General features: G+C 40.8%; 1 protein-coding gene across 6 annotated transcripts in view; it reads right to left on the minus strand.

Annotated features, from left to right (window-relative positions):
- Nucleotides 1-24,469, minus strand: part of WHRN (whirlin) — a 141,122-nt gene that overhangs the window by 93,249 nt on the left and 23,404 nt on the right. For all 6 annotated transcript variants that reach the window (XM_072631729.1, XM_072631728.1, XM_072631727.1 and 3 more), the window contains exon 2: nt 15,432-15,650. In XM_072631729.1, coding sequence (XP_072487830.1) covers nt 15,432-15,650 — 219 coding nt within the window. The remainder of the gene's footprint in view (nt 1-15,431; nt 15,651-24,469) is intronic.

A 24,469-nucleotide genomic window follows, 5' to 3' on the forward strand; every position in this document is an offset into this window, starting at 1 on the left:
TTCTTCTCCTTCTCCTCTTCTCACCGTCTTCCTATTTACTGTTCTCCCCCATCTCAGTTTTCATCACACTATATTTGCACCCAACCCTCTCCCAATGGAATGTGAGCTCCTTAAAGACAAAGATTCTTTCTTTTTTTTGATTCTTCAATTTTGATCCCTCGCTCAGTATCTGGCACACAGTAGGTGCTTCATACATGTTCATTGTTTAGCGAAGTTCATGCTTCCAACTCTGGCATTCTGTCTTGTGGGCTCAGCGAAGCATAAAGAGGACTATTGTTTTAGCCCCTCTTTGCCAACTCATTCATGAACAGCACTCACCTCTGAAAACAAAGAACAGAAACTCATCTCCCAAACACATTCTGTTCAAGAGAGTCAGGCTCTTTTTCTAGGAACCACAATAAAGGCTCTATGTGCCACAGTATAATTGGTCCTTTCTGCCCAGTGGAAACACACTTTGATTTGGTTAAACTGAACAACTTGTGCATGGCTAAGAAGAACTGAACAGTCTATCAGAATTGGAGAGACAAAGGAAGGAGTTAAACGTACCTTGTCACTGATGCTACTGTAATAAATTTGAGGAAATGGTGTCAGAGATGTTACTCATCACAGGAGCAAGAGAAAGAGGATGTGAAAAATAGCCGTGGAATGAGAGTCCAAAGATCTTCTCTACTGACAGGAAAATAACCCGTTGGGAGGTATTTTCCTGGTGAAAAAACATCATCTCTAACCATGATTCTCCCTACTGTCCTTATCCCTTGGTGCTGTCCTAAGCCATTGTAAAAACCTCCACCATAGAAAGGAGCCATAGGATCATTGGAGCATAGATCTACAGCAGGAAGATATCTAAGAGTTGTTCTACTACTGTCAGGGTAACCTTTGGCATTTCACTGTTCCTCTCTGTGCCTCAGTTTTCTATTCTGTAAAGTAGCCCAAATAATATTTGTACTGGTCCCCTTACATGGTGTTGTGGGGAAAACACTCTGTCATCCTTAAAGTCATGTGCAAATGAGTCATTATCAATAGGACTTTTGTGTCCTAAGTAAAAACACGACCTATAATTCACTTTTCTGAATTGTAAATATATTACTGTGACCTTATATTATCCCTGCTTTGTTTCTTTAAAGAGCTCCATATGCCTGATTTTCAGTTTCTAGTCAAAGCAATGACTTTCCTTATTTATATGAAATACTGATCCATCCATATCCCATCTTCAACCCAGGCTATTATTTAACTCAATAAATATATTCCTTCATGCTGTGTAGCTTTCTTTTGAGGGCCTGATCATTTTTTTTTAACAATAGATACATGGCCCTTTTCCAACAAAATCCTGCCCTAAAGGATTGCTGACCATTTCTCCTGATCTGATCAAATGAGATATTTGTAACCGCACTTAGCATAGGTCCTTGTACATTAAACTAAGTGCCTGAAAAGTACATATTCCCCTTTCCCCTCTGTCATCCCCTTCCTGAATCTCCTGCTTTGGGAATACCATTATCATCTAGGCTGTGAGTAAAAAATGAAACCCTGGACCAATACTTGAAAATGGCTACTGATCCACCATCTCCTTCAGCCTGGATGCGATCCCTTGGCAAGATCAGAGACAGATGCACATCTGTAACTATAAATAAGAACAATGCTTTGTAGCTTACAAAGAGCTCTCCTCATAGCAACCGTCTGAGAGGGGTATTACTATTATCCCTATTTTACAGATGAGAAAACTGAGAAATCAAAGAAGTTAAATGACTTACACAAGGTAAATCACCTAACAAGTGTCAGTCAGCATTTGAACCCAGATCTGACACTCCTTCCATGAGAGCAACTTGCCTTTCTAGATGAGGATACAGCTTGAACTGAACCTCAACAACTCATGTAAAACAAATGTTCTTAACCTTTTTGGGGCATCATGGAATCTATTGGCCATCTGGTAGGACCTATGGGCCCCTTCTTAAAAAAAAATGTGTTTTTTAAAAATAAATAAAATTAAATATAAAGGATTAGCAAGGAAATCAATTATGTTGAAATGTGGTAAACACATTAAAACAAAATATTTTTGAAACCAAATTCACAGACCCCAGGTTAAAGACTCCTAATTTAAAGGAACAGTACATTCCATACAACCTTAAGAATCAATCCTTCATTAAATAGTCTTAGTGTGGGGTCCTAGGTTTTTAAAAGCTCATTGTTTCCTTGACTTCCCCCAAGTGTTCTGGCAAACACTTTACCCTGAAGAATATCCAAGGCCTGTGCACACAGGGAGGAAAGAGATATGAAAGGACGGTGCTTTTACCATACATCTCTTAAAATGTCATTGAGCACATGTGGGGGTGCAAAGGCAGGGAGTCCCAGATAATACAGTGCTGGGGTCTATTTGCAATACTGGTAGACTCAACCTTTACTAAACGGTCTGCTTTTGGCAAGAAAAAACAATTCTTCTCAGAGAGCTGTTCACTGATGTGTGGAAACAAATGCTCCTTGAGACAATTTCATACTTTTTCTACCATGTGGGCCCAAAAATAATAAAAAGAAAATGCAGACTCAGCAGTAAAGAACAGTGGGTGAAATGTATGCATGTTTACTTGCAAACAACATAACCAGAAGTTTTCTCCACATACATCAATTTCTTACCAGGAAACGCAACGCAAATGTTCATGCAATCATAGTGAGGAAAGAGACCTCAAAGATCTTCCAGCCATCTCGTCTGACCCCAATATGAAGAGGAATTGTCTCTCCAGGATCCCTGACAAGTGGCCACCCACATGAAGACCTCCAGTAGGAGGCAACCCATCTCCTTCGAAGCCAGCTTAGTCTACTTTCGGATAGCCCTAATGATTAATGAGCTTCCTTTACATCTAGCTTAAATCTTCCTCTCTGCAACATTCACCCCTGGCTCCAAGTTTTGTCCTCTGGGGCTGAGCAGGACAAATCCAATACATCTTCATTACTTCTACATAATGGCCCTTCAAACACTTGAAGACAGCTATCACGTCTCTCCCCATTCCCCCAAGTCTTTTCTTCTTATATTCCTGGATCATTCAACCAAACTTCATATGACCTGGTTTCCAGTCCTCACTGTCTCAGTCATTCTTCTCTGGAGGTGCTCCAGCATGTCACTGTCCTTGAAAAAATGATATCTAGAACTGGACACAAGAACCATATACAGATGGACCAGGACAGAGGAGAGCAGGATTACCTCCTTTATTTTTTTAATGACAATGTGATTCCATTACTTTTGGGGTCTAGAATGAGCAAGTCTTGTCTTGGGCCAGGAGAAGACTATGTTGCAATTTGTCACCTGGCCCTGAAGGATGGCCATCTGCTTATACTAACCCTATCATGAAGGAGAGAATTGGTTTTGGGGACATGAAGTTTTCCTCTCCTATCAGGACCAACCTGTTCCTACAGTGATCATGTCTTCCAAGTATTTCCTCTTTTCCTTCCACTTTTCCCACCACTTCCACATTCCCATCAATTTCCCCTCCCAAAATAGGTTCTTTAAAATTAATTTTCTTCAGTGAATAGGGCACTATCTCTGAAGTCAGGAGTTTAAATCTAGCCTCAGACACTTATTAGCTGTGTGACCATGGGCAAGTCACTTAACCCCAATTGCCTCAAAAAAACCCAAAACCCAAAACAACCAAAAATTTAGATTAATTTTCTTGCATCTGATGTAGTGGAAAAGAGTTCTGTATTTGGAGTTTAAATCCTGTGTCTGCTATTTACTACCTATAAAACCTTAGGCAAGTCAACTAACTTCCCTGGGTCTCATTTTCCTCATCTGTAAAATGAGAGGCTTGGACTAGATGATGTCTAAGGTCTCATTGCTATAAATCTATAATTCTATGATCTCTAATCCTATGATTCTAAGTAAGTGAATGATTTAAATTACATTTTCTAGCCTGTGGCTTAGAACCACATATTCTGTATTTATAAGGAAATAACTCAACCTTCAGGGCCTTGCACAATGGTACTCTTTGGTTCATATCTGTGTCCAGTGTTGCCTCTGGGAATCCTCAGAATTGGACTTATCTTGCCCCCACGCAGGATCTCCCCTGGAAATACAAGAATATAGTTCACACATAGGTCCCTACAGATGTAGGCAAAAAGGGCCTTCAGCTCCTATAACATGCACTCAGGCTAACCATTTATTTTGTATATAGGATGGCCTTTATTTCACTCTATAAGAAAAAAAATGCAGGAAAAAAAAGAATCAAGAGAGATCCAGAAGAGTCAAGAATATTTTCCTTTGTTCCCAGATGAGTTCATGCAGGTGACAGAGACTCCCCAAGGTCGGAGAGACACTGAAGGAAGACAGAAAAATACATGCCCCTTATACTCTGCTGAGCCACTCTCTCCACTAAAGATCTAGACATGCCTCCATACAGACAGAAATGCCTTGAGGTTTTGGACTCCCCCAAAATGGAATTTTGCATTTGGATTTGCTAAAATTTCAATCCTCTTTTCCAGTGGACCTATGTAGTAGCACTAGTAAAATAGTTGAGGGAGTAGTAGTAGTGGTGGTGGTAGTGTTAGTGAGAATAGGAGTAGTAATAGTAGTGGAAGCAGAAGTAGTGGTGGTAGTGGTAATGGTAATAGTGGTGGTGGTAGTGGTAGTAGTTGTAGTAGCAGTAGAAATGGTGGTGGTGGTAGTAGTGATGGTGGTATGTGTGTTCATCGTTCACTGCCAAAAAAGACCATGCCATCAGAGAAATAATGACAAGACTTGCACTTGAGTTTGTTTTGAGTGAGGGAGGGCTGTGCAGGTCACCAGCCTCACTTCTCCTCCAGAGCCATCTGAATCCAGTGACCAGATACTCATCAGGATGACTAGAGATGACCCAGGATGAGGCAATTGGGGTTAAGTGATTTGCCCAAGGTCACACAGCTAGTGAGTGTCAAGTATCTGAGGTGAGATTTGAACTCAGGTCCTCCTGACTCCTGCACTGGTGCTCTATCCACTGCACCCCCTAGCTGCCTCTAGTGGTAGTGGTATGGTAGTGATAGTGACATAGTAATAGTAGTAATAGTAAAAGTAGTAATAGTGGTGGTGGTAGTAGTAGTGGTTGGTGGTAGTGGTAGTAATGATAATGGTGGTGGTGGCACTGGTTTTAGTAGTTGTGGTGGTAGTAGCAATGGTGGCTGTTATCATCATTATCATATCAGTAGCAACCACTTATTTTTTACTGATATTTTCTCTTCCTTATAATACTGTAGTATGCCATGTATCCTCCCTCCCTTCCTCCCTGAAAGCCATCCCATATGATGAAAAGGATGCTTTTCAGTGCAACAAAATGGCTCAGTAGATAGAGTGCCAAACCAAAATTCAGGAAAAACTGAGTCCAAATCCAGCCTCAGACACTTACCAACTGTGACCCTGGGCAAGTCATGTAATCTTTGTATGCTTTAATTTACTGGAAAAGAAAATGACAAACCCCTCCACTATCCTTGCCAAGAATACCCCATGGACAGACATGGTCCATGGGCACAATTGAACAACAACAATTCTTTTAGAGAGAAAAAAGTCAGCACAGCTAATTGATATATTGAAAAAGTCCAGAAACATCAATGTGTAACGCTTGCGGACTTCCCACCTTGATGAAGGGGTAGGTTTGGGAGCCTTCTCATATCTCTTCAATATAGCCTACGTTTATAGAGTACATTAGTGTTTGCAGATTGCTGCACAATGTTACCTCATTTAATCCTCATAACAACCCTGAGAAAGAGGTGCTATTATTATCCCTATTTTACCACACAGGATGCACAGGCTTCAGGTGAAGTGGCTTCCACAGGGTCATACAGCTAATAAGTGTCTCAGGCATAATTTGAACTCGGCCCTTCCTGACTCTACCTCCTATACTACCTAGGTACCCATGTGGCAGTCATCATAATTTATTGTAGTAATGGATTGCAAAGCCTAGGTTTTCTCCTCTACGTTCTGGTTTGGTACCTTGGTGTTTCTCCAGTTCTTGGACTACCTGCATGTTCCTGCTCACTAGGAGACTGGGCCCAGCACCCCAGCACTGATGAGAAACTCAGCGTTCTCCAGGAATTCTCATCACTCAAGTTCCAGGCTAGTTGTCATTCTCAACTCATTACTCTCTCGCATAAATGATCTTGCCATGTTCTCTGTATTCTACCTTTGTAGCATCTCTCATCCACACGCTTTCTCTTCTCTGACGCTGCTGCTCCTAGTGCAAGCCGTTATCACCTCACACCTATACCACTGCAAGAGCCCACTGCTGGTTCTTGCCTCAAGTCTCTCCCCACTCCTATCCATCCCTTACTCAGCTTTTCAAAGTGATTTTCCTAAAGCAGAATCTGATCATATCACTCCTCTCTTCAACAAATTCCAGCGATGCCCTATTACCTTGCAAAATCAAATGGAAAACCTTCTGTCTGGCATTTAAAGTCCTTCAAAACTTTCTCTATCTTCCAATCTCCTTACACCTTGCTCCCCACTAGGTTTTCTGCAATCCAGCGATGCTGATCTTCATGTTCCTCACACAAGACATTCTCTCTTTTGACTGTACTTTCTCCCTGGCTATCCCTCATGCCTCAAATACTCTCCCTCCTTATCTCCACCTCCTGGCCTCCCTGACTTCTTCCAAGTTCTAGCTAAAAGTTCACCTTCTATAAGAAGCTTTTCCTGATCTTCCTTAATGCTAATGCCTTCCCTTTGTTGATAATCTCCTATTTATCATGTATATATCTTGTTTGCAAATTATGTTTCCCCCAATACACCATGAACTTCTTGAGAACAGCAACTAGCTTTTGCCTTTCTTTGTATCCCTAGTACTTAGCCTAGAGCCTGACACATAGCAGGCACTTAATAAATGTTTATTCACATGACAACCACTTTAATGATGCCTGCAGCCACTACCAAACACTGAAGCATATGATTCCCTCCTCTTTTGGGCCCATTTGATTCTCCACTCCATTCCCCATTAGACCATGGGCTTCTTGGGAATGTCTTTTGCCTTGCTTTATATTCCTAGTGCCTGGCACTAGTTATTGTATTAACATAGTGCCTGGCACATTGTAAGTATTTGATAAATATTCACTGACTAACTGGTCACCCTTTTACTGCCTGTAACCAACCATCTCTGGGGTTAAGAACTTCTACCACTGCTTCTTTGGGGCTAAGGGGTACCCTGGAACCCTCTTTATATGTGCTTGGCTCAACTCTGGTTCTTTGATAGTCCTACTCGATGTATGATCATTTTTTTGTTGCCCAAAGTCAGTTCAAGGGTGAGATCTTCAATAACCATGACTCAATCAACCTGTGGTTAATGGGATTATATCTTCCATAGGGAGCTGTCCTCCAAAGCAGAGCATCTTTAACCTGGTCAGATTTGACCAGACAACTCATTCCAAACCTATCAAGGAGATGGCATCAATCATCTTGATGGAGATGTCTGTGCTTTCTACATCTTTTATAAAGAAGGTGCAGCTAGGGTCCTCAACTATAAACTTCACAGGATTGTTCTGAGGATTATATGGGAAAGAATATGTAAATTGTTTTGCAAACTTGGAGCTATAGAAATGCTAAATAGCATGATTATCATTATCTCTAGAGTTGCCGCATGCCCCTTACAAAATTGCCACTTCCTTGAGGCAAGGACTGTGTTGCATCCTTTTTCACATTCCCTTAGCCTTTAAACAGTGCTCTGAATATAGCAGGCACTAAAAAAACATTCATTTAGTTTGATTAAAGGACCAGAAAAACATTTCTGCCCTTGACACATTTGTTTCACAGCCTTGAATTTAACCTTGATGAGCCCTTCGATGACAAAGGAACTAGACAAAGGAACAACATTTTGAATCTGCCTTATAAACCTTCTATTTGGCTCTGCATCTTGGTATTAAGCTATATCCCTCTCCCACCTGGAGTGTTAATTCTGGATCTCTGGGCACGTTTCTTTTTCAAATACCTTGCCAAGAAAAAAAAAGGCTACACTATAGTAGTTGATTTAATTCTTTTTCTCCATCCCCTTCCCCCTACAAAACATCCTGCTAGTTTCCCAATGATGGAAAGAAATTTATGTATTTTCAATTTGGACACAGTTTTGCCATGGCTGCTGGGCTCCTGCTACTACTCGTCGTTGGCTGCATACCCCTTTTCAGGGACGTGTCTCTATACCGCCCTTGTAAAAGGGGTTGAGAGGCAGGGGAACGTAAGTCTGAGCACACTCTAGGTCACTCCAAGGGTGCCCAGCAGGCATAAATAAAGAAGCTCAAGTTTTTTTCCTAATGCTTTGGGACTGGTTCTGAAAAATAACATTGAAACAGTCAGTTTCATCTCCTCATCTCATGATTGCAAGATGTCACCATTTCCCTTGTAATGGGTGACTTATCAGAAGAAAGGTGAAGCTCAATCTAGAGTATAAAGCCCGTAGACTAAGCACCAGTCTAAGCATCCAATGGCAAGCCACATCCATGCATACCAATGAAGGCTGAAGGACTAACTTCTGCCTTGATCAGAAATGATTATAATGCATCATATCTTGCATATTAATGTTAAGCAAATAGCATTAAAAAAGTTACGGTGCGATCAACAGGGAGAAAAGGGAAAGAGAGAAAACATAAAGGCTGTAACCGGCAATCAGTAATATAATAATAGTAACCTACATTTATATAGAACTTTGTGGTAACAAAGTAATTTTTATTCATTGTCTCATTTGATCCTCGTAACAGACCTAGAAATACAAGTATTACTATTTCATAGATGAGGAAGCTGACATTTAGGGAGGAAAACTGACCTGCCTCAGGTCACATGGCAAGAGAGGAGCGAGTGGCAGAACTAGAGCTAGAGCTCCAGTTTCCTGAGCCCAACACTGGTTCTTTCCATTACCCATAGTGCCATCACATCATTTTTAACCTGCTGGCTGCCGGTGTCCACAGTAAGAAAAACACAATCAAATTTTCTAAATGATAATCTTAATTTCTGGGTTAGATTTTTAGCAAAGTGTAAAGCAGCATGATCTAAACATTCTGGGAAAATACAAGATAGATAGATATTTCTCCACCATCTCACTAGAGAGATAATGGATAGATAGATGGATAAAGAGAAAAAGAGAAATGGATGGATGGATGGATAGAGATGTGTGTGAGAATGAGAGAGAGAAAGAGCGCGCATTTATTAAATGCTTACCATGGGTAAGACACTTTGCTAAACACTAGGGCTCCATATGAAAATGCACACAAGATACTGTGTTAAACAGCTGAATCCAAGAGAACAACTCCTAACTACTTGGGGGCCACTGATTTGGATACTTTAAAAAATCTGTTATCTCACAAGTATGAATACTCCCCTCATTTAATTTTTTCCACATTTCATTCTTTTTGATGTTTTCCCATAAATTCTCTTCAGAAGACTGGCCCAAAAGATGGAAGAGGAGAAGAAGAAGACATACAGCCCAGGTCCCCCTACAACTACATCAACAAAGACTTAAAAAAAGCTCCAGACCAAGTAGTGATAGGGAAATCTAAGAAGAAAGCGGTGGGTCAGTTTTCCAGTATAAGGTCACAAACTGGGCCCACAATCAAGCAACTAGTGCACGATCTGTGGCACAGGGGCAGCTAGGTAGTGTAGTAGGTAGAGCACCAGACCTGGATTCAGGATAGACCTGAGTTTAAATCCAGCCTCAGACCTCTACTAGCTATGTGATCCTGGGCAAGACACTAAACCTCTGTTTGCCTCAGTTTCATCTGTAAAACAGGGAAAATAATAGCTCCTTCCTCCCAGAGCTGTCATGAGGATCAAATAACACAACTGTAAAGTGCTTGGCATAGTACCTGGCATCATAGTAAGCACTATATAAATGCTTGCTATTATTATTATCATTACAGGGGTGGACCCACAGAACTGTTGGACTGACCACTCTGAAGACCTAGACGTCTCAGTCTACCTCAGTCTCAACTCATCCACTGGGTTGGATGCTCCCTCCAGCCATACTAATCTCAGTCTTCCCACACCTCATTCTTGTCTGTTTTTCCATAAGTCAGTCATAGAACTGTCCATTCCGCTAGATATCAGTATAGATACCATCGACCTGTTCATACACTGACTTCAGATGATGAAACATATCACTGAGGCTCCTCACAGGAGGCACATGTATTTATCCTGACCATAAGACATGGCTACAATTTAGACTGAGTGGGGAGACACAAGTTAAATGCACTTTGTGGAGATGCAGTGTAATATTATGGAAGGAACCCTGGATTTGGAGCCAAAAAACTTGCTAGTTCTAAGCTGTGTGACCTTGGGGAAGTTGCTTCCCCAGGCTGGTCTTCAGCCTTTTCCACTACAGAATGAAATAATCTCTAAGGATCTTTCCAGCTCCAAACCCTTTCTGCTTATGCACTGTGGAAAGAACACCATGTAAAGTCAGAACACCTGGGTAGGTCACTTTATCTCTGTGTCTTAATTTCCTCACATAAAATGAGGCTCCTAATCCTTGCCCTACCTACCTCATAAGTCTATTGTGAAGGAAATACTGTCAAATGTGACATAATTATAATTTATTGATATACACTGTATGTCTTACTTGAGGTCAGGAATGCTTTCAAAGTGGATATTGAGGATGTGCGCAAAAGCCAAAGAACTGATAGGAGAGGTGCCTGAGAAGGGGGAAAGACAAATGCCAAGGATAAATGTTTGCTGAGTCTGACTTCAAAGGCATCTCACAGATTACACTCCAGGCATCGCCTCTGCTTTAAGCTGACAGCCTTTTGCCAGACTGTCTCCTATTCCAGCCACTTCTCTTTTCTTTAAACGGAAATGACAATGACGACATTCCCTTTCCCATGACCACAATGAATATTTCATCAGCAAAGCATAGGGCCTTTCATTCTGTAACAGATTTCCTTTCTGGCAGGTAAGAGTGACACTCACTCTCTAAGCACTCCACAGGGTGACCCAAAGGGCCTCTTGGGTGAACCTGATTTATTTGGAGCAAATGAGAAGGTGATGAAGCTGGTAAGAGAGGAAGGAGGAGGCTATCAAAACCAAAGAGCCCAACATTAAAATCTAGGCAAGTTGCTCCGAACTTTTCCCAAGTAACCTATACCTGGCTGTAACTCTTTGCTGTCTTATCTCTGTTGCCTCTAGTGCTCTAGCTTCATTCTACATTATAGTCCAGCCAAATTGGCCTTTCCTCTGTTCCTCTGCATAGGTCACTTTATCTCCCAACTCTCTACCTTCCAATTCACACAAGCTTTTGCACTGATCGTTCTCAATCATCTTCAACCTTTTTGCAATTGGCCATCCAAAAATGCATTTCTCATCTCTTCCTCACAGAATCCTTCTAAGATGCAATTCAAGAACCACCTTCTACACAATGCCTTTCCTAACTCCCCCCAGTTGTTACTTCCCACCATCCCTGACGGCCATATATTTATTTTGTATTTATTCTGTGTGTACACACACACACACACACACACACACACACACACAGCTATATGTTTATGCATATAGGTGTGTAATGGGAGAGAGGGAGAAAGAGAGAAAAGGAGGGAGGGAGGAAGGTGGGGAGAGGGAGAGAGAGTGGGACAGGCAACTCTGTGTCTCTGTTTATTCACACACACACACATACACACAGGTTGCATTCCCTGATAGAATATAAATTACTTGAGAGTAGGGATTATTTTTAAACATTTTATATGAGTATATTTAATATGTATAACATTTATATTTTCATATTTACATAAAACATTTTATATATTTTTAATATATCCTCAGTGTCTGGCACATGGTAGGTATTTAATAAATGTTTGTTGATTAACTGCTTAATTGATTTTCCTCTTTCCCTGTCTATGCAAAAGAGTTTTCGATTTATAATCAGAGAACCGAAGTCTGAGTTCCAATTATACTCCTGAATGGCTATATGATATGAGAAAGTCAGTTTCCTTCTGTAGGCCACAGTTTCTTCATATGTAAAAGAAGGCATTTTCTCTAAGGTTGTTTCCAGTTCTTAAACCTACAATAATACTATGAGTCCATCTTTATCTTCCCTCCCCCCAGATGTGAAGGAGACTAGGAGGCAGTCCCTTCATTTAAGGCAAGTCTATATTCCTGAAGTATGGTAGTACTCCTTAACATTGGCTAATTTTAGATAGGAACTGGACCTATGATTTCACTGGTTTAGGGAATTCCAGGTTGAAGAAAACTTCCTCGGCCAATTCAGGTCAGCACCTTCTTTATAAGTTAGCTACTGGGAGAAGTGCCTAGAGGACTGAAAGGCTGTGATTGGCCCACAGTCACACAGCTAACATGTGTCAGAGGCTAATTAATATATCCAAATGCACCTCTTTATCAACAAGAATAACTCACATTTATATAGCACTTAGTGGTTGACAAAACACTTCCTCCACAATGAGAGTGTGAAGTAAATAAGATAGTGTGAGTATAATTCTCATTTTATAAACAGGAAACTGGGTTTGCCCCAGGTGACAATATTAATAAGTATAAGAGCCAGGGTCTATGTCAAGTCCTCTTTCCATCACACACTCACAGGTATTGTACATTTAGGGTTTGTTAGACTCATAGCACACAGATCAGAAGCTCCTGCATGAGTATGGCACCAGATAAGCATTTTCTTGTATTTTTGCTGACACCTCCACAACTGCACTATGGGGGGTGCAGAGGGAGGGGACAGTAGCCACTTTGACCTTCTATCCTCTATAACATTCACTTTGTCCTATTCCTCCCCACCCCCACCATCTGTCATCTTTCTTTGATTCCCATTTCTTCTGTGGAACTTGGCATAAGAAACACTGTTTTAACAGTGGCCTCAGGACAGAGAGGCCTGGCCACTGCTAGATTCCAGGCAGTCCCTCCTCCACACCTTTCCCCACCAGATGAATCTAGTCTTCTCTGAATACAGCATATACTTACCCTCTGTTCCTTATGCCTAGAACCCCTCCTTCTCCTTCCACCAGTTCATACTTCCTTTTTTTCCTTAATAGTATTTTATTTTTTTCCAATTACATGTAAAGATAATTTTCAACATTCATTTTTGCAAAATTTTGAGTTCCAAATTTTTCTCCCTTCCTTCCCTTCCCCCCTCCCTAAGATAGCAAGCAGTCTGATATAGGTCATACATGTACAATCATGTAAAACATATTTCCACATTAGTCATGTTAGTCAGAACAAAAGGGAAAAAAATTAAGAAAAAGAAAAAACAAAAAAGGTGAAAATAGATGCTTCCATCTGCATTCAGACTCCATCGATCTTTCTCTGAATGTGACTAGCATTTTCCATCACACATCTTCGGGAATTGTCTCTGGATCGTATTGCTGAGAAGAGCTAAATCTATCATAGTTAATCATCACATAATGTTGCTGTTGCTATGTACAATGTTCTCCTTGTTCTGCTCACTTCACTTAGCATCAACAGTTCCTGTTTTCAACATCCTTTTCAGTCCTTTTGAGGCACAATTTAAATGCTACCCTCTTGGTGAAATAATCCCAGAATTCTTTCTCAACAGCCCACCACAGGGCAAGAAGCTATTTCCTCTCCTTATCTGACCAACTAGTACCTTGTGTTCCTCTTATAAGTGTATTATATTCTAATTTGTGCCAGATTTTATGAAAATATGGGCCTCAGATCCAGGAAGAGTTGGCTTAACGTTCTACCTCTGACACTTACTGGGTGGTGCCCCTGATAACCTCTGAAATGACATCTAAGTTTCAGAGAAGATGTTAACCTGCACTGAATTTTCTCATCTGCGAATTCCCTATACTAATGAAATCACAGGTTCACTCCCCATCATTTAACTGTGTACCTGTCTAATTAGACCTGCTAAATTGTAAGCACTCCTAGGGCAAGGAATATGACAATATCAATACTTTCATAGCAATCTCATTTGAGCTTTATCAAATCAGAGCAAATGAATCTTTTAGTCACATCCAAGTCGGCTATGCTAGCTAGAGGACCAGCAATAGACAGAATAGTAATGGAAAAGTTTGTCTCAAGTATTTGCAGCCCCTGCCCCCATTTGCACTCACCCCAAATACCCAATTTCCTCAGGTTCTGTTTCTTGATAAAGAAGTGTGACCAGGATGATGAGGCCCTTGGAGACCTTGCCATGTGGGGATGGAGTGTAGGAATCAGGGATGTTTAGCTTCAAGAAGAGCCAATGTGGGGGAGAAACATGAGTTTGCTGGATTCTCTCAGAATATTACATCTCTTGAACAATATTAGATGAGGATGGTGAAAGTATAGGCAGAGGGTAAGTTTATGCTGTATTCAGAGAAGACTAGATTCATCTAGAACACGACAGGTCATATACCCACTCTAGGGTACCCTGGTCCAACAACATCTAGAATAATGTGTCCAATTCTGAGCACCCTATTTTAGGAAGGATATTGATAAGCTGGGGCATGTCTAGAAGAATGTGATGAGGAGGGTGGGGAAACTGGAGACCTTGTCATGTGGGGACCAGTAGAATGATTTGACATGTTTTAACTTAGAGAAAAGAAGATTTTCTTTTATAATAATCAGGGTAGATTTAATAACTGTCAAGTTTACAATAAACTGCTATGAGGAAGAAGGATGAGGTTTTTTTCTGCATGGTACTAGAGGGCAAAGCTAAGAACAAGGAGGGTGGGGGAATATTGCAGAGAGATTTCAGCTCCATCTAAGCAATATCTTCCCCAAAGAAGAACTAGAGATGTCCAAAAAGTGGGGTAGTCAAGCCTACACTTGCAGCCTTTCCATAGAGACTGGATGACCAATTGTTGGGGATGTTATAGAGGGGTTTCCTGCTCAGGTAAAGGGGGCTTGGACTGGATGACTTTGAGGTCCCTTCCAACTCCCAAAACGTGTTTATTGGCCACAGAGGGCAGATATAGCCATAAAGGGGTACCGAAAACAAACGCAAATTCAGGTTTACTGCCTTGACTTCTGGGACATTCAGAGCTTGGGATAGACAGTTATGTTTATTCTAGAACTACCCCTCTCCTTTTTTTCACTTTTTTCAAACTCTAACTGCCCAGGACTTCAGTGGGGAGGGAATACTGTACCAGAAGACCACTTCATTCCTATTGTTATAAAGAAAAAGAAACCTTGGGCCTCCTGGGTTCCATCTACAATTATCCCTACCATACTGAAGGGGTTAGGGCCATGGTATGCCAGTGATCTGGAAAATCCATGTAAAATTTTTTGATCCTCCTGTACCAGAGAAGAAGTCTGTTATCAAAATATTGTGTTATCAAAAGATAAAATATGTTGATATTATACAATACTGTACATATATTTTGCATTTCTGAGTTTCTAAACTTGTTCTGTGTTGTCTGCTGACCTTCAACTGTTGTCTGTGGCTTCTGAAAAGCTCCTAACAAATTCCCATTTAATTTCTAATGCAAACCCATGCAGGATATATCAAAACCGAGATGGGGAAAAGTTGAGATGTGGAAGGTATAACTGTGATTACCTTTTTCTCGTCTCCCTCTGGAAGAAACTGTAGGATGCTCCTTCTCTCCCCTTCCTGTCTCCGGAGGGAGCTGCTCTGGTGCTGAGGAAGCCCCCCAGGGGGAGAGATGCTTCGGCCATGAGGATCCACCCAGGTATAGATGTGATTGGTGACATAGCCCCCTGGAATGCGCCCGACAGAATGCACAGAAAGGATTAGCTTCTTGGACCCTTTCAGTACCTAGAGACAGACAGATAACACAGGTTACTCTGGACAGGAAAACACTTTGCTGCATCTCAGTTCTACCATTTGCTATTGCTTGCCTCAGGCAAATCACTTCTCCCCCTGGAGACCTAGTTTCCTCCTTTGTATAAAAGGATAGCTTTACTAGATGGCCTCTAAGCTACTTTCTAATCCTACATTTTAGAATCCTATCTGTCCCAGAGTCTCACAGCTTAGATATGGAGGCCAGAAAGGGATATGTTTAAGAGATGAAATGACCTAGGGATTAAAACACTGGACTTAGAATGGGGAATACCTGGACTCAAATCCTGTGTCAGGAAGCAAATTACTTGACCTCTCTGTGCCTCAGTTTCTTCATCTGTAAAAAGAGGGGGTTGCACTCAATGACCTCTAAGGTCCATTTCCGCTCTAACTCTATAATGCTATGCAAACTGCCCCAGGTCACAGGCCTGTGGTATAACCAGATTGTCATTCATTTAACATGACTACGAAGGCTTAGTGTGCCCTTAAGAAAATGAGAACAGTCTTTCCTATACCCCACATTTTGCATAAAAAGACTAGACAAAAAGGGCAGGAAAAAGGGTAGTACAAGGTACAAAAGGAGGCTTCCTTGACCTTGGCACAAAAATCTCAAGAAAAATGGTCCAGTTTTCCCCTTCGTAGTATTTCCTTTCACACAGAGCTAATGATCCCGTTTATCATCCAGCTTTCAAAGACTACTCCTACCAGGGAAGTTATTGGGAGGAAGGAAGCAATTCAAAAATGGCCCGAGGTCCTGTTATTCCAGGTCCCAGGTTTGTCTAATGAACCCTTGCAGATGAGTTTAGCACACAGCAATTTTCTCTAGCTTACAAAACATGGGGGTAGCTCTTCTGTGCTGACTCCTATCTTTTTCCAATGTAATCCAAGGGCTCTCCAGGCAAAGGCCATACATACCTAACTCTATTCTGAGAAGTAGGGAGACACAATGCAAGGAGCACTGGTCTTGAAATCAACAGACATGGCCTGAGTCTTCACTCAGATGTATATTAAGCAAACTACTTCAGCTCTGTAACTCGTATTTTCCTCATTTATGAAATGGGAAAAATGACAGCTTATCTACCCAGCTCACAGGATTGTTGTTAGGCAAGCTCCTGAGAAATGTTAAAGGATTGTAGAATTATGAGCTATTATTCCTGAGTGATAGTATTATGGTCATAAAACGAATGGTCCCTAGTCAACAGTCAAATAGACTCCTGACTTCCAGTCTTTCCCCATTCCACTCCCTGTAGAGAGCTGCCAATATAATCTTCCTAAAATATAAATCTGACCATGGTACTTCCCTGCTCAGGAACCTTCTTCAGTGGCTCCCTAGTGCCTATTATATAAGATATTGTATATATTGTATAAGATACATTGTGTAACATACCAATTGTATCCCTATTGTATAAGATACAAAACCCTCAACCTTGATTTTTAAAGCTCCTCCCAATCTAGTTCCAATCCACACCTCAAGGTTTACTATATATGACTCTCCTTCATATAATCTATGCTCCTGCCAAAGTAGCTTATTCCTTGAAATTACTTATCTCCCACGTCCAGACCTTTGCACATCTGTTCCCCACCATGCATGGAACATTCCTCCATGACTCTTGGAAAGCCTAGGTTCAGCTCATGAAGCCTCTCCTAGAGGACTCCTGTTCTGATCCTCTTAGTTATCAGTGCTCTTGCCCACCTCAAATGTCATGTCTGCCAGCTATACCTTGTCATTTTATATGTTTTGTCATTTTATGTTACTCTGTAACATTACATTTACATGTAATCTTTTGTTCTGGTTTGTATGTGGAAATGTTCAATGGAGGAGCTAAGTACAGAATTTTAAAAATTAATTTCTTGCAAAGTTATAAAGATCAAGCATGACTCAGAAGAAGAGATGTGAGAGAATCCTTCTCACAGAGGTGGGAGGTTCACAGGTGTTGCACATCGTGCATGTTTTCAGACTGTTTCCAATGTATTGATCAGTTGTGCTGATTTTTTTCCTTTCTTGTCTTTCAAAAAAGTCATTTGTAATATGGGATAGCTCTCTGGGAGTAGGAAGAGGAGGGATCCTGTGGAAAGCAATGATGGTATAAAAAAAACAAAATACATCAATAAAAACTTATTTTAAAAATAAAAAATTAATTTAAAAAGAGACATTAGATAATAAAAAGTTTTATCATGTATATGCCAATCTATTTATGTATTGTATCCTATTACCTTTGTTCCCACTACAGTAGAACATAAGCTGCTTTAGAGGAAAGCATAGTTTTGTTTGATTTCTCACATACCCAGTACCTATTTAGTGGAATGGAAATGGATGAAAGTACAAACTCGAACAGTTACTTAGTTTTTAGTTACTTGGTTAAACCAAGCCCGACTCAGATCTGTCACCAAAAGACTCCTTCTAAAAGACCTCCCTAAATATCCTGAAGATCGTACAATACACAATGCGCCATTTTCAAGACAAAGGGGAGCCACAGGGAGCCGACAAAAGTGCTTTGGTTGTATCAACAAGTGCCACCATTCAGGTCTCTTAATCTCCAGCAGTGGAGGAAGAGTAGAAAAGGAAACTGCTTATTCTCTTAATTTCATAGTTAAATGTCAGTGCCTGAAGGAGCGCTAACCCCATGAGACCATCTCTCTGAGGCAGCAATAAAAGAGCTGGGAAAGATGAGCAATGAGAAAGTTACAGTGTTCTTTTATGGGTCCCCTAGTGCTCCCTTGACAGAGTAGCTGGCAAAATAGAATCCCAGTTAAAATTAAGATGTGTGATGAGTGAAGGCTACGTTTATGCCCTGAGGAAGTAGGAAGAACAAGCTTGAAGAGAACAAGACTGAGGGAATGGCTATCGAAAGTCATTCTGACTTTTGTCCTGCCTCTGAGCACTAGACGACCTGGTTCTACAACTCACCAGCAAGTCATTTACTTCTCAGGGCTTCGGTTTCCTCATCATAAAATCAGGATAATATATATTTTCCTTTCTTACCTCAAGGGTTGTCATAAGGATCCAACTAAATTATACATACAAATAAGCATTTTTCCAATGAAAAAAAGTATGCAATCCTTTTTTTTTTTTCCCAAGGGAAAGAGAACTCACTCACTAAATTCAAAGTCCCAGGATCTCAATTCAAATTCCATCTTGTCAAATGTCAACTCCTGTGACCCATCAGTGAGTTTCTTCCTTTCTGTTAGCCTCAGTTTCCTCATTGAGGAAGGGAAGGAAGGAAGGAAAGAAGGAAGGAAGAAAGGAAGGAAGGAAAGATGGATAGAAGGAAGGAATGAAGGAAGGGAGGAAAGAGAGGAGAGAGGGAGAGCAAGAAGGAGGAGGGAAGGATTTATTAACTATGTACTTTATGCCAGGCACCATGCTAAGCACTTTATTACTATCTCATTTAGTCCTTACAACCCTAGGAGGTAGGTGCTATTATTATCCTCATTTTAGAATTGAGGAAATTGAGGCAGACAGAGGTTAAGTGATTGCTGAGAGTCATACAGATAGTAAGTGAGGCCAGTCAGGTCTTCCTAACTCCAGTTCCTGTTCTAGCCACTGTGCCACCTGTTCCAATGAAGGCTTTGTACTAGATGACTTCTGCTCCACAGCTGTGACTTGGAATTTTTACACTTGGGACAAGTGACATGGAGCTTTCCATCAACTGAAAGAGAGCACAGAGACACCAGTGAAAGGCTAGTTCTGAGGAATAGGTGGATCAGGGCAAGATAGGGCAGGGAGCTCACCTCTGTCCACCACCTGGTGGATTCCTTTTTTTGTAAAGTGTAATTTCAATGATATAGGGAACTATAGATCTTCAACTTACAGTCTTAGAGAGAAGTTAAATGACTTGCTTAAGGTCACCAAGCTAGTACAGGTCAGAGACAGAACTTGAGCATCGATCTTCCTGGCTTGGAGGTCAGCTATCAGCTATACCACCCAGCCTCTCAAATAGGACAGCTTATTTTAACTAATTATTTTGATAGGTAGGTGCTAAGCTCTGGCATTTCTATAATGCTGCAGAAATATGTAATCAGAGATTTGGGGATGGAAGATATCTTAGAGGCCATCAAATTTAACATCCTCATTTTACAGATAAGGAGACTAAGACAGAGAGATGAAGTGACTGCAAATGTTCCCAGGAACCCCTCTAAATTTGGTATCCTGGACAAAGCCTAGTTGCCCTGCCCTCTTTGTGGCTCTCTTCCTAGGGATTTTTTATTTCTAGATCCCTGATTTGACCCCTGTTGCCCTCTTACTGATTGAGGAAGCTTCTTAATTTCTTTTGTGTCCTTTTAAGGTGCCATCTGGAACCCTATTCCTCATAAGGAGACAAAGAGAAGGACTGCTAATGATCCCATTCTTGCCACCTGATTATAGGTTTCACAGAAGAACTGGACAGCAGGAACTCAGGATTCATTTCAGTTCTTCATTTAATTCACTTGGCTAAACCACCTATTTCCCAGTACATAATCACTAATAGTTGCCAATATGCACACAAGTGGAAAGAGTTGAAAATGCTTTAATTGATAAAATTAAACAAGACTAAGAAGGGTGGCACTAGAGAAGAGTATAGAAAGTGTTCTCCACTTTCTTTGCAGAGGTGGGGGGCTACAGCTGTGTAACACTCTCTCTCCATATATATATATATATATAATATATGTATGTATGTGCATATATATGTGCATATGTATGTGTATATATGTATGTGTATGTATATACACACACATATGCATATATGTGTGTATGTGTATGTATACATACACATGTGCATATATGTGTGTATGTGTATGTATATATACACATATGTATGTTTATATATATATATAGTTACACATGGTTGAAGAATTGTTTAATTTTACTGAACTTTTTTCTTCCTTTTTCTTCTTTGTCACAACAGATGAGTTTCTACCTAAGAAAGAAGGTAGGAGTATAGTTGGAAATGAAGATGATATTTTAAAGTATGTTAATAAAAGCTTGCTTTAAAACCTCACACTGAGGTAATTCGTTTATTTGTTTGATAACATGGTCACTTAATAAATCTAAAGGACTCCAATCTCAACAACACTAAACTAGATACACCATGCAAAGTCTCCCAAACATCACAGAATTTAGAGTTGGAAGGGACCAGACAGTGAATGTAGACACATTTTCTTATTTTATTTTATGCATTTTGGGACACATCAGATGCCTTCCAACAAAGTGCCTTCTCTATGAAATTTAATTTATTCATTGTTAATAAGAAGGAAAGAGCCTTCCAACTTCAATAAATACCAACCATTGTATTTGATCAGAATTCTGTTGCCTCTCCATGTTCACATTATTCATGTTGTGGAAGTCTCTTGGTTGTCTTTGCTTCACTCTGCATCACTGCATACAAGCATTCCCATGTTTCTTTGAATTGTTCCTATTTTTCATTCTTTTTGGTACAGTGATATTCCATTATGTTCACATACCATAATTTGTTCAGCCATTCTCCAGTCATTGGGCACATACTTTGTTTCCAATTTTTTGTTATCATAAATCATGCTGCTGGCAAAACAATACACACAATGACTAAAATAAGGCAAAATAAAACAGTTCCAAAGTCACAAAACGTTTGTTGCTGTGTCATGTCAGTCATGTCCAACTCTTCATGGCCCCATTTGGGGTATTCTTAGCAAAGATATTAGAGTAGTTCACCATGTCCTTCTTCAGTTCATTGTACAGATGAGGAACTGAGGCAGACAGGGTTAAGTGACCTGCGCAGGGTCACACAGAGTATAAATGTCTGAGGCTAGATTTGAACTCATGAAGATGAGCATTCCTGATTTCAAGCCCAGCGTTCCATCCGCTGTACCACTTAGCTGCCCTAACAAAGCTTATAATTATGTAATTGGAATGACCAGTCTTGGCCCCAGAGAAGTGGTGAGAAAAACCATCTCTCCTCTCCTTGGAGGGGAGGGGACCTATGACTCCAGGATGTTGCATAGATTGTCAGATTCACCATAGAAAGGTTAGTTTTGATTAACTGTTATTTATTACTAAGTTGGGGTGGGGGGAGGTGAAGGGTGAGGAGGACCTGGATATGTTCAGAAATGTCTGTTATGCCAAAATAAAAGGCATCAATAAAGCATGAAAATTAAACAACAATAATAAATAAAACAAATTATGAAACATTTTTGTACATTTATGTTGCTTTCAATAACTTTCTCTGAGAATGACTGTTCTATGTGTAGAAGCTTCCAGATTAGAAACATTCAGCTTCTTTGCTGATTAGTGCCAGCCTGCTTGGCAACCCAGGGGTAGGGAAAAAAAATCAGACCTGCCTCTCCTCTCTATAAGCAGCGTGAGCTACTCTGATCCTGGGCTGCCTGGCAGCATGGACCCCAGGCATCTCAAGAGAGTTTGTTGATGCAATCATGTGCCAAATCCTGGGACTCACTAAACCATGATGGGTCTCTTCCTCCTACCGTGACCTGCAGTAAACCCTGCTAGAAGCTCCCTGGTACCATCCCTACTATAACCCTCCCCAGGCTTTTCTTAGTTTCATTTTGGAGGTGCTATTTTCAGAGTGAGACCATTGAGGAGCTGCAAATGAAAGATTTTACTGCTTTCAGCATTTAATCAATCAACAAGCATTTATTGAGCACTTACAGAAAGATTTTTAACCTCATCTGTGTCATGGACCCCTGTGGCCAATCCAGTGAAGTCTATGGATCCCTTCTCAGAATGTTTTTAAATAATTAAAGAAGAAGCTAAATTTAAGATAGAGGCTAGGTGAAAATAAAAATGTAGGGTTTTCTTCCCAGCATTCAAGTTTGCGTACCCCTTCCCTTGAGAAGCTATGTACACATACAAATATACACAAAAAATAGGGATACAGACTGGCCCTGTAATTTCATCTGTGTAGTGCAGGGATGGGAAACTGGTGGCCTTGAGGACACATGGCCCTCTAGATCCTGAAATGTAGCCTTTTGACTGAATCCAAACTTCACAGAACAAATCCCTTTCATAAAAGGGATTTCTATAAAACTTGGATTCAGTGAAAAGGACACACCCAAGGATAAGGAAACTCCCTCTACCAAGGTAAGTCGGTACCTTAAAGTCTTAGAGTGACTGAAAGTGACTTGCCCAGGGTCACACAAGCAGTATATCTTTGGAGATAAAACTTGAACCTAGGTCTTCTTAGCTCCAAGGCTGGCTTTCTACTGCACCACACTGTAGATCATTTACAAAATATGTGGCAAGTAGATATAAGGTAATTTGGGGTGGGGGAGGGTATAGGAGAGAGGCACTAGAACCTGTGGTGATTGGGAAAGGTCTTATGTAGCAGCTGGTGTTTGAGTTAGAATTTGAAGGAAGCTCAGGATTTTAAGAGGTATGTTCAGTAAGACAGGAGTTCATTTTGGATGTGGGAGATAGATAGCATGTGAAAAGTCATGGAGATGAGAGATGCAGTATCTTGCATGAGAAACTGAAAGGTCAGTTTGGTTAGACCACAGAGTGCATGAAGGAGAACAAAGGTTAGTAAATAGGTTGGAACTAGGTTGTGATGGGCTTCAACTGTCAAAAAAAAAAAGCATCTCTATTTAATACTAGGGGCAAGTTTATTGTGCAAGGGAGAGTCATGGTCATATCTAGGCTTTAGGAATATCATTTTCATGGAGGATTATTGGAGTAAGGGAGACACTGCAAGTGGGAAGATCAATTAGGTGACTTTTGTAATAGTCCAGGCCAGTGGTGATAAGAGCCTGAACTAAAATATAGTGGCCCCATGCGTAGAGAGAAGGGGAGAAATATGAAAGAAATTGAGATAGAATCAATAAGTCTTGGAAACTGATTGAATTGGCTATCTTGTCCACTTTTCTGAGGGAGGGAGGAAGGAAGGAAGGGAGGGAGGGAGGGAGGAAGGAAGGAAGGAAGGAAGGAAGGAAGGAAGGAAGGAAGGAAGGAAGGAAGGAAGGAAGGAAGGAAGGAAGGAAGGAAGGAAAATGGGAAGAAGGAAAGAAAATGGAAGAAAAATGGGAGAAAAACAGGAGGGGAGAAGGAAGGACAGGAGAGAGGAAAGAAGAGAGGGAGTAGGGGGGAGGGGAAAAGGTTAAGGGGGCAGGGAGGGAAGGAGGAAGGAAGCATTTATGAAGTACCTACCATGTGCCAAGCACTGTGCTAAGCGTTGTAATATTATCTCATCCGATGCTCACAATAATCCTGGGACGTAGGTGCTATTTTTACCCCCATTTTACAGGTGAGGAAACAGATGAGAGAGAAGGGAGGAAAGGAAATCCTATATATAAATGAGACATGTTCCTTCATCATCTGTATTAGTAGAATTTCCTTGATCATTTCTAGGAAGAAGGAAATCATAGCCTTCAAGCAGCTACGTGAGTGCTGCAAGTTAGCACCCTACTGATGTGTAACATTCTTGCCATCTATGTCCCAGCCAAATCCCACAGTTTCCCAAGTCACAGCTCTGGAGACTGCTCTTAGCTATTCCTTCCCCTCCTCTGCAACACTTTATCTTTTCCCTGAAGAAAGAGAATTGAAGAAAAATAAGCAATTTGCCTTGTATGTTATTTACCTAGTAGGTGATTTCTTATTTCCGATGTATCCAATTGCCTGGGTAACCTTATATCCATTTCTATTGCTCCAGTCAGAGTCCTCCTTGCTTGGTTATTTCTGGTAGCTAATAAGGAGGCATCACTGGATTACAAAGGAGATTCAGCTGGCTATCTCCAATTACCCCTGGACATTGGAGAGGCAGGATAAGCAGTGGAAAGAACACTGACTGATAATTTAAAAACTTGGGTTCTTGTGTCTCTGTCATTAA

This window comes from Notamacropus eugenii, chromosome 1, assembly GCF_028372415.1.
Source record: "Notamacropus eugenii isolate mMacEug1 chromosome 1, mMacEug1.pri_v2, whole genome shotgun sequence".
Classification (NCBI taxonomy): domain Eukaryota; kingdom Metazoa; phylum Chordata; class Mammalia; order Diprotodontia; family Macropodidae; genus Notamacropus; species Notamacropus eugenii.